Genomic DNA, 11,660 nt, shown 5'->3' with positions numbered 1-11,660 from the left:
TTGCTTTGCCGATCCTCGCCCTCACATCTGCATCTGATCCACCGTGTTCATCAATGATGCTGCCCAGATATGTAAAGGTTTCCACATCCTCCAAAGCTTCTCCGTCAAGTGTAATTAGATTGGTGCATATTGTATTGTATCGGAGAGTCTTGATTTTCCCTTTGTGCATATTGAGACCTACTGCTGCTGAGGCTGCTGCTACACTGGTCGTTTTCTCCTGCATTTGTTGTTGCGTTTGTGATATAAGAGCCAGATCATCCGCGAAGTCTAGATCGTCCAGCTGCATCCTACCTGTCCACTGTATCCCGTGCATTCCTCCAGTTGTTGACGTCTTCATGATCCAGTCGATCACCAGGAGAAAGAGAAAGGGTGAGAGTAAGCAACCTTGCCTAACATCGGTCTTTACCTCGAATGAGTCGGTGAGTTGTCCTCCGTGGACGATTTGGCAGTTTAGTCCATCATAGGAGTTTCGTATGATATTGACTATGTTCTCAGGCACGCCGTAGTGTCGAAGAAGCCTCCATAGTGTTGCCCTGTCCACGCTATTAAATGCCTTCTCGTAGTCAATGAAGTTGATGTAAAGTTGTTAGTGGGACATAGATTGGATGTATGCATGTATGCATGTTTCATGCATGATGGTGTTGCCGCGCGCTGATTGGCTAATTCTAAACCGATCAGCCCGGGCATATTATTGGAGAAAAATCTAGAAGCTTCTTATGTATATACTATAAATATATGAACGTTATGCAAACTAGTGATTGCTGTTCACTTATTATTATTATTTTGAAAACAATTTCATTCCTGTTCAAAGTGTTCTGATTTTGGGGTCTTGTCGAGTGTCATTGGATAAGAATACTAAGCAATAGGAATAGCTGGATCGTTTATATAGCAAAAAATACAATTATAACAAGAGTGATGAATTCCATTCGATTGATTGTTTCACAATGATACGTAGAGTTGCGATTTGGTCTGTACACGATCTATCCTTACGAAATCCAGCTTGTTGATCTCGAAGTTGGGCGTCTACGGAATCCTTCATCCTGTTTAACAATACTCTGTTGAATACTTTTCCTGGTATTGAGAGAAGAGTGATGCCCCTGTAATTATCGCACTTGCTGAGATCGCCTTTCTTTGGTATTTTGATCAGAAGTCCTTTTTTCCAGTCTATTGGTACTTGTTCTTCATCCCTTCATAGAAATAATTATTTTTTAAAATATTTTTCGAGATGTTGACGAAGTTTGAAAGATCACTATTTCGTTAAGTATGTTAAGTTGAAATATAAAGACGTTAGAAAAAGGTAAGGTTCGTTTTAATGATAGTAGTTTGTGCTTGGAAGTGAACCATACAAATACCAGCTGTTAATTATGTATGTAGTCGACAGTTTTAGCTGGAAGCGAAATTGTTTATATCAAACGAATTCTGAATGCAACAGTCAGATCTATCTTCTCTGAATATAATACTTCAGGTATCTAAATATAAATAAAATATAAATAAATATAAAATAAAACAAAATATACAAAGTATCTTGTTGATGATGTCTCTATTAAAAATAACCGTATGAGTTTTGTGACTAAACCATACAGTGTTGTATTGTCTAGTACCCATTTCAGCCGGAGTTTGTTTAATTGTAATTTTGATTAGGAAAAATGAAATGAAAATAAAATCTTTAGTCTAAAAGATTTTATAGCTTTTAAACAAATTGGTATTGTCTATACTATGAATCATATTTTCCACAAAGGAAGTATACCAGTCACTTTCACTAACTTTAATCAGTGTCCATGATGTAACTCGCCCATCTGCACTAATAGAAAAGAAATTTAAATTTGCGTCTAAATCATTCGGTTGCCAGCGAACTTCCCATACAGGATCTGTATGTTTACCAGTTCTTGCTGTACTTAAATATAATGGTCCGCTTTTGTGTTGTAAAATACTATAAACTCCAACTGCTCCATCATAAAATCCAACACAAAGTATATAGGGCAGTGATGGATGTAAGTCCAATGAAAGTACACCAGATTCTGTTTCAAGATGATATTCCGGGTAACTTGGATTTTTTAGTGTATATGCACAAATTAGGCCGTTAGACTGTTTCAAAAAATCATCTAATAAATAATAATAACAAAAAATTATGAAGTATAGATTACATTTGAATTAATTATTGATGGTTTAACTTAAAGCATAAGATTTTTTTTAACATATTCAAGTCACAAATTGTCCATATTCAAGGTATAATATTCATTAGTTCAAACCCGCATTCTTTATTTTTAGAATGCTTTTGTTCATCAACTTGAGTGTGAAAAAACCTAGTTTTGGATTCGAAAATACACTTTGAAACAGTGCTAAATTCCTTATATTTTCTTGTTTGAATGAGCTTTTAATGACCTTTTTTGCAACTTTATAATAGAAATCTAGTCTATGGGATCATTTATTGATGTTAAGACTGAAAATAAACTGAAGCAGCAATCAGTAAAGTTTTCGTTATCATTCATTAGCTACATTATTGCAACTGGATTTCTAGTTTTGTAGTATAATCTTGGCAAAGTATTAATAAAGTCAGATAAAATATTTTAGTTTCATGGAATCATGGAGTATGTTCTGATTGAATATTATAGCTGACCACTCGCTTACACCGGATTCCTGACATGATTTAACAGACGGTAAATAATTCTATCGTTTGATCACATATAAATAGTTACATTACTGAATTATCTTGTGATAGTAGATACGAGTTGGGATACTACCTTAAAAAAGTTGCAGAATGATATATTTGTTCCTAACCGTCATTCCCATTTCTGTTAAAAACTATTATACAATAGATTATTTGCTTTATTTTGGGTTTAAAACAGAGAAAGTATTGAGGGTTTCTCAGTAGTCTAAAAGTCGCAACAAAATGTCGTCCCCACACATTTTCGCATCAAGCAATCGATCATCAGATACGGCTTTATGAAGATGTATATATTAAACGTTTGTTATCAATATGTTTATTAAAATGTAACTTACATGATCCATAACCAACTGCAAAAAGATCACTGTATTGGGATGACCAGCACAACGATGTTACAGCAATTTTTCTTGCTTTTTCAAAAGAAAACGACCATAGGGGTAATAAGGTACCCTGGTTGTCTCTAAACTCGTCCGATGGGTCTTCGTAGTACTTAAAATCCTGAGCAATCTCGTCATGAGTGTTCTGGTTGATCATGCGTTCAACAATTTTAAGGGGTTGTGCAAACCGACTTAATTCATCTCCCTAAAATAAACATTTGTAAATAGTGCATTAATGCATTTTAGAGCGCATGTCCAAAGATTTTTGGTCGTATAGCTTTAGATCATGAAACATTTCCGGAGAAAGATACAGTAATATCACACCGCTAATCCAAATAAACACAGAATTACACTTTCTTGAATCAGTAGATAGTTTGATTTTGAGATTTCGACGTAAAATACAGCTTTTCAAACAGTATTATTGACCATATCACCGCTACATTTTATTTGTCAGAATATTCAATTGTTTAGAAACCGATCAAATTAGAATTTCTCGCCTACTAGGTAAAGTAGACTGAATAAAATATCTGAAAACATCAGTAATGAGCAACTTCAAAACTCCAAATAATGACCTATTTGTTTGTGCTTTGGAGGTATTTACCAGACGACAGTGATAATTCTAACTTTTAACTTTTGACTTGTAAGATGAGAATGGGTTGTGTTTTTAGAATAATTACAAGGATTATCTACATAATTTCTGCAGTAATATTCGTTAGATTTGTATGGGATAGTAAATTACTCAGTTCTGACCGGTTAAATAATCGGACATACCCCAAAAGGTTTGGTCTTTCATTCACTTTTAACTTTAACCTTGTCATATATCTATAAAACATTGCTACTTTAAAATCTTGATGAGACTTTTTGTGTTATTGCGATTTTATAGGTGTTATACTTCCACTTTATGTGTGAGAAGACCTTAAAATGATGAGTTTTATTTGACCAACCAGAATCGCTCGGTAGTTAATAGTCGGTACTTCCAAACCTTAGAATAACATAATGCAATTATTAACATCTAATCTCTTTCATCAATTTTAACTTCTTAGTTGCACCCAAAACTCTTAATTCTTGTTTTTTAATCTGTTAAGCTTCATAACATTGAAAGATGCTTATCAGCCAGATCACGTTTCATGTAGATAGAATGCATTTTTGTGAACATGGTGTGATACCTGCTTATCTTCTCCTACTATCTGTGGTTTTATTTTTCCGTTAGGTAAATTGTATTTTATTAAATACATTATTTTACGAATTAATTTTGGGTTCGAGATTTCCAAGAAGACAATATTTTCCATGAACAGCTTGACATTACAAGCATAAAATAATTAAACTTAGACAGTCAATCTAAACACAAACTTTTGACACCGAATAGGAAATGTCAGATGTTCAACTCAAGATTAAATACTATTAATGAGGGAAAACTTGGAACGCAAACGCTGGATATTAATATAAAGATAATATTTAATAAAAAATATTCATTGTTTGCCCTTCATCTCTTACGAGACAGACATCTTCAGGCGCACTGGCGTATATATGGTTGTAAAATTTAAAGGAGCAACATAAACTGGCTCGATAATAGAAATTTAATCTACCTAAAACTTCTTCCCACTCTTTCTATATGTTACACAAAACGGAGTAAGAAATAACAGCAAAGTTCATAAATCTTCTCCAACATTATTCAAGAAATTGTGATAAATCAACATAAGCTTCATCAAAATGAATATTTCTTAAGTGCGAACTTTCCACAATGATGATGAATATCTAATACAACTTCATTATACCGTTAGTTTCCTTTTTGACTTCAATAGATCAAAAGTAACTAAAAAGTATCTCATTTTAGGTAGAGATGTATGGCAGCAAGCAGTGGAATCCAAGGAGCTCGTTTTGTTTTATTCGAGACTTGTCACCTGTATGCACCTGCGTCCCACAGTTGATGTTTACTCCAGAACTCTAAAATAGTACCTTTCACTTCAAACGTCATAGCATCGTTTACTTGGCTGCTGAGTTCAAAAGCCAAAAGGCTTGTGCGGTAGGGTAGGTTTTCATTCATCTATATTGTTTGTCTGGATCTCTTTGATGTTTAGCACAATAATTGATTAATCTCTTTCGGGATATGTGCATCCTGCGCGAATCGCCTCGATATTACCGATAAGTCACAAGCCTTTCAAACGGAAATGGACAGAAGCTGACAGTTAGATCCAAGGCACGCGTTTTATCCTATTAAGAACTCATTAGCCAGATGTACCTGCACCACTGATCAACTACTATCTGAACATTATTGAAGAGATTCAGTGATGTGGTGTTGATGTTCAAGCCTGATTGGTTGATAAAGCTTTTTCTGGTGAAGCCCTTTTGAAATGGATTCAGGGTTTTCAAGGCTCACGAATCCACTATGTGGGTGTGATTTTGGGTAAATCGGCAAGCCCTCAGGTCATTACGTGTACCTCGGTATCGTGAGAAGAGTAGGTAAAGGATTTTTGAAGTTTTTACTTACCCTGGATAGGTATAGTTTACATGCATACTAGATAAAACACAGACTTTCATCCATTTATTCCTTGGTATACATGCACATACACCTATCCTGTGAGCAAAGACATATCACATGCACACCGGTAAGACACAGGTTTTATCCCATAGCACACATAAAGGTATAATCACCCACTTGGGAGGGTAGATGTTCTTCACTCCCTCAGAAACGTGTTTGCTTCAGCGGACTGTCTCGTACACATTGCCTGCATATCATTTAGCTCATGGCTACTGTTTCAGTACTTTTTGATACATATATAAGCATAAGCTATCGCTCAGGGGAGGTTGTTGTTGGCCTCTTCCTAGTATTTGCTACTATATCTTTTTATTATGTCTTCGGCCTGATAGATTGGGCCTCTGATTTTATAAAACATAATGCAAACAATATCTCAACTAACGTTTCTATTGTACGGCACCACACGTGTACCCTCCGCATATACCTACATACATGAACTACATAGGCCCGTAGACTTCTGCAATTCATATAGATAAGCATACATATCAGGTAGCCCAATGCAGTTATGTAAGCCATAAGTTGGAACTAAAATTGATCAAGGATACAACAGAGTGGGTGATAAGTCCTATGCTGTCAGCCGCCTAAGTTGTCTGGCAAGGTTTTCTTTACTATTCAGCAGCTCCACAAGCAGATATTAGGTCGGTTTTTGCTCCAAAAGAGACCCAAACGACCAACATATACTAATTAAAACAGATAGTACAGTTTTTTCTTTTGTGCATTCTCGTAAGCTGTTTACGTTATAACCACAAAGTATTAGTCATCGTTTACATTTTGACTTTGAAGTCACTTATGTTTACAACCAGGTGCTACGATATAATTTAGTACGGATCTGATTTTAGGAATCCTATGAGCATCTAAGAAATAAAACTGGATTCATATTATTCTGTCAGTTGGTATGCCTACTTTGTCAAAATGATTTATTTCAATAAATAACAATCAAACAGACGTTCATAGACCTTCATTTTAATGAAATCTTGCCGTTGTGAGTACAAGCGGTGGTAAAGATGGAGGTAGCAGTATCATTCAAGCACTTAGTAATTCTATCATGGATACACTAAGCATTTTCAAATAATTGGTTGGTTATGAACATACATCCCTTTCAGAGCTCTCTGAAACGACATTTTATCATTCAGTTGGAGTCATTTCAGAGTAACTTTTAGTGAATCTGAGCGTTTTCCATCACTTTCTAGGAAATATATTATTATTTGAATTTCAATATAATCACAAAACGTTTCATCAATCTCCTCTGTTCGAGTAAACTAAAGTTACTTAAGATTTATTGTGTAATTACCTGCGTTTCTCCAGAAATAATATTTTTGTGCGTTTTGGTCTCCTGTTTGTGACCCATACCTAACAACTTCTTATCCTTGTTTTTCTCCTGCTGTTTTTCAAAATCTTCTATGTAGTCGTCATAAATGCTCCACTGTGTGACGTTAGCTGAAAAGTTCGCCCTTGGAGGAGGCTCTGTCATGCCTCCCCTGTCCTAATATCGGTAACATGTTTTTTTAAAGAAAAGCATACTCTCTGAGGGTTATTGTATGTTTGGGTAGACCGCTCACAAAAGTTGAACTGGTTAGTGACTTTCTTCTGAGGTAATTGAAGATCACTCTCTTTCACAGCAGTTGCAGGCTTTTGAAGGAATGTATAAACATAGGTATGAATAATTACCTCTTTGTTATGTTCTTCTGTCTGTAAATCTAACTCGGAAGTTATTAAATTGGATTCCTTTACCTTCAGGCTGCATAGTACCATCCCTAGATATTTGTCTTCTTGCTTCATCTGAATCAATGGGAAGCATATAACTTTCATGCCAGAAGTGGATAGCCATTTGATCCACTTGAGGAACTTGTGTGTATTGACCATCCTATAGTTTAATCATACTGAAAGAATATACGTTTACTTTGAAGTTATACCTCACAATATTTTGAGGAGCATGAGGATTTGTAGATTTCAGAACCCGAGTAATCTCTTCCTTCAGCTCCTACAAACATATAATTTTGAGTTGATCGAACCTGCTCAGACAACTGAAGTTGGTCTTCAGGTTTCAAAGCAGCACGCACACCATAATCATCTGTTTCCTCACGCAAACTAGATTCGAATTCTTCAGCATCCTGTTGACTCTTTCTTTGTTGCTTCTTTGATGTCTTTGAAAACAAAACATAATTATCTTGGTAGTAAACATACTCGTCTTTTGAGTTCAAGTTTCATGACAAGTGTTGACGAAATCAAAGTTTTGTCAAGGTTGATAAATAAGTGTTATGGTAACAGCTACCGGTCAAAGGTATAAACAAAACATGCAGATCGTTTTTTTTTAACTGTATATATTCATGAGCCAAATGCTTCAAAATTACATCATTGATGCACTTCAAATGATAAAAGTTATAGAAAAAGCTTCTGTTAGTGATTGCATTTGCGAAGTTAAATACCTTCAGCTTTTTTGATAAATAAGAGGTGAAGTGAGTGCAAACATTTGAACACTAGTGACTGCATTATAAACGCTGATAGACGCGTTTGTTATGGCAATTAGCTCAACTGAATTTCAGAGTGACTATACCATGGGAAATATTATCTCTTGATGATTATCTAGTGAAATATGATTTGTGTGAAAGGGTTTTTCCAAGTCTCCCATCACGTTTTAGTTGTACCGCGCCACTTTAATTGACAAATTTTCTTTGAAATGTTTCGTATGAAGCAACTTTATACTCGATTTTTACCCATGACTAATGAAGAAATTGATTAATCTTTTTTAGACATAAATGAGGACGTCGGTGTTTTTATTGTTTCCCACATAAACAATAAGCTAAAAAGCGGTATCAATCTTCCGAATTCTGAGTTTACTTGCATTGACATACAGTCTTAATTTTAAAGACTAATGACACGGTTCACCTGTTAGTCGTGGGATTAAGTATTCGTTTGGAAGTCAAGATTATTACTTATATTAACCGAATACTTAGACTTTTATATTGCTGAATGGTGTTTATTTCAAGAAATTTTTTCTATTATGAGTTAGTAATGCAGAATTCTCCTTTACGATGATACACTAAGTAGACCGCCTTTTTTCCGCTCGATACAGAAATAAGCTAATCGGATTCATGAAACTACATCAGAGTGTATTAAGTGAATACAAAGGATGAAATGCGTTGTAATTGACACGGAAGCATATATGAGCGAGTCTCTGTCTTATTATATACTCCAGGGCATGCAATCAACTTTGTATTTGATTGACTGATCGACCATAATATGCACTACTTACCTTGAATTACTTTTCCTACAGATGCAAAACGAGTTGGAGTGGATCAAGTTCAGAAATAAAAGTACTTTTTTATTGAGAAGATAATTCTGTGGTGTTACATATTCCTGTTCCATCAATTTAAACAAAAAAGACTTCAACTACCACGACAACTTTCAGTGACTAAGTGGAACTACCGATTTTAAGATCCATTTTGAAGGTTTTGTGTTTAAAGATCTCCATGTATACATTTGCAACATGTTCTAATTGGTTTCATTAGTTTTACATTTTGTTAGTCTTTCTGATGTCTTATGAGGTGGTGATATTTTATTTTATTATGGTTTTCCCATTTTCCTTTGGCCTTCACTGAATTTTAATGTCTCTTCAGGAACTGCATTTATGTTGTTTTATTTGATATTTAGTCCTGGCGGCAGGCTTATTGATTGTTCCCCCTTTAATTGTGTTGCTTGGGTGGACTGGGACTGTGCATTTTTATTGTCAATTGAAACACATTTCTAGAAATGGAAATACTTTGTGTTATAAAGCAACAAACTATTATCTTTTGAACGGATTTCATACTTGATCTATCTAATTCAACAGACAACTGATGACAACCGATCCGACATGATTGCATCCAGGAGAGAAGATCTCCAGAGTCAGTGTTTACATACTAATTAAGACAATTATTCAGGTTTTTGTTAATGGTTTCGTGACTGAACGTCCCTGTGGTACACAAGCTGGTCGAATGCACAAGGTTTAATGCACGACAGAAGTCATTTTGTTTGAAATTGAGTAATCATGATTGTATTATATCTCCAGTTAAAGAAATATTTGCCAGATAATGCATAGTAAGTAATGGACGTATGACTATCAGTCAGAACATAAGTTGTTACTAATGGGAGTATAACTACTAACCCATGTCAAAGATTATGGTATGAGCCTCAGTCGGTGTTGGTGTGCATTCGTCAACGATGCTTTCAGTTTGCATGGACATCACTCGACCACTCAAAAATATGATTTGTGCCGCCAATTCTTTAGTTTGACTAACGAGAACACTGATTATTTATCCCAGAAGCAGTTGATAGGAAATAACACCGTCATTTTCAATGTTAAGTAAAAAAAGTGAGGAAATTGAAACTTATTTACTAGAGATCGCAGATCAGCTTACTTACTGGGTTTTTTAATAGCTTCGTCAATCTTACTAATTATATTATTTGACCTTTGAGTTCTAATATTGAGAATAAATTATCATTATTATAATTTATGGCTATGTTATGACTAAGCTACCACATTGGTACAACGTGGTTATATCGTAATACCATAACGTTTTTGTCGCTTATGGTTATGAGCTTTCAGGACGTACCATTAGACAGAAAATTTGCAAGCGAAATTCATACATTGATAAAGGCTATTATGGGTTTAGTGGAGAATCTCAGGATAGTTCTAAAAGTTGTCGACTCCAAGGCATAAAAATAGTATAATATAAACACACATGAATGCCCGGTTGCAATATAAAGGAATGTCAACTATAACGAAGACAAATAAAAGCTAAAATTTAAAAAAATGGAAACATGACTTGTGGAAATAAAGTTTGGATCATGAAAGAGATAACTTTGTCTTTTTATGGGAATTCGCTTTATGTGAAAGAGAAGATAACATATGCAAATTTATGAATATAGTGCGAACTGTTATGTAATATCAAATTATTGGTACATTTCAGAATCTACACCTGAAAACAACACACCCACATAGTAGTAGGTTGTTCTATGAAGCTTTATAACATACCTTGTGTCCATGTCAAGGTATTGGGAGTGACATTTCTGTCGTAAAATGTATGACCAGTTTGAGTGAAAGTAATTGTTAAGCATCATAAAGTTTCATAAACAAAGTAAACCGTCCAATGAAGTCATCAAATATCTCCAGGTTACTTTCCTATTCTTCACCACTTAAAGTGTTTGCGTTGTGTAGAGCGTTTTGATGTAAAATTCCCATGTTTCCATCCGATTGCCCTATCATTTACTTATTTTAGTGGAAAACTTGGAAAAATAGCTAATTTCATTGGCGTATTTCCCACACAACATCCACTTTATGACTTGCGCTCACTGCCGTATAATCTTTTTGTTTAACCTTGGGTTATTTATTGGATAAAGCGCTTATGGGAAATGGGAATGTTAAACTCGCAAGAAATAAAGGGGAGGAATAAATACTTTTTAGGACTACTGTTACTGGGGTAACATTGCATTTTCTTGCAAAAGGGACGATGAAACATTTCAAACGGTTTTGAACTTTCATCCACTGTTATCAGACGCAAAAGATATCTTAGACAAGCGAATTTTTCTATTTAGGCTCCAGGTGTGCTAGACTGAATGACTAGTTGTACACGACTGACCTTGATGGTAACATGCGAATAATCGTGATTGTTAAATGAAGATTCTTTGTTTACTTTCTCCAGCAGATAGCCAAATAACACTTTCAATTTCTAGACAGGCCAGTTTTAGTTCAGCGATACTTATTGTGCCTGTGCCTTCATATATTTTGCACAAAGAAATAATTAAGCATTCTTGCGAATACTTTGAAGGATTCCTATCCATGATTTCCACTCTGTATTCACTTTGTGTGACTGCCTATGACTGCAGTGAATAAAGTGTTACCTTGTGTTAATCCGATTCTTTACTTCGGGTCGTGAATCCCGGTACTGATATATCGTCATTAGTCCTGTTAACTTATTATCGTAATATACGTGTAACAGATGAAAATGTTGTAGAACACCAGCTATACCGTCTTCAAATTTGTGAGTCAGTTTCGAAGGCCGTTTTTATCACCACCAAGACTAATAGCAGGAATCAATTCCAC

The 11,660-nt window shown here is 35.0% G+C and overlaps 1 protein-coding gene across 1 annotated transcript; it reads right to left on the bottom strand.

Moving 5' to 3' along the window:
• Nucleotides 1-1,671: 1,671 nt before the first annotated feature.
• Nucleotides 1,672-7,786, bottom strand: Smp_167040 (putative axonemal dynein intermediate chain polypeptide; the record flags this gene model as incomplete). The annotated part of the gene is made up of 8 exons (XM_018795850.1): nucleotides 1,672-2,102; nucleotides 3,001-3,247; nucleotides 6,870-7,061; nucleotides 7,100-7,275; nucleotides 7,310-7,442; nucleotides 7,479-7,559; nucleotides 7,591-7,722; nucleotides 7,763-7,786. 8 exons carry the CDS (start codon nucleotides 7,784-7,786, stop codon nucleotides 1,672-1,674), a joined length of 1,416 nt encoding a protein of 471 aa, XP_018650121.1.
• Between the last annotated feature and the right edge of the window lie 3,874 nt (nucleotides 7,787-11,660).

This window comes from Schistosoma mansoni, chromosome 2, assembly GCF_000237925.1.
Source record: "Schistosoma mansoni strain Puerto Rico chromosome 2, complete genome".
Lineage (NCBI taxonomy): Eukaryota > Metazoa > Platyhelminthes > Trematoda > Strigeidida > Schistosomatidae > Schistosoma > Schistosoma mansoni.
This window is presented reverse-complemented; position numbering and strand designations above follow the sequence as displayed.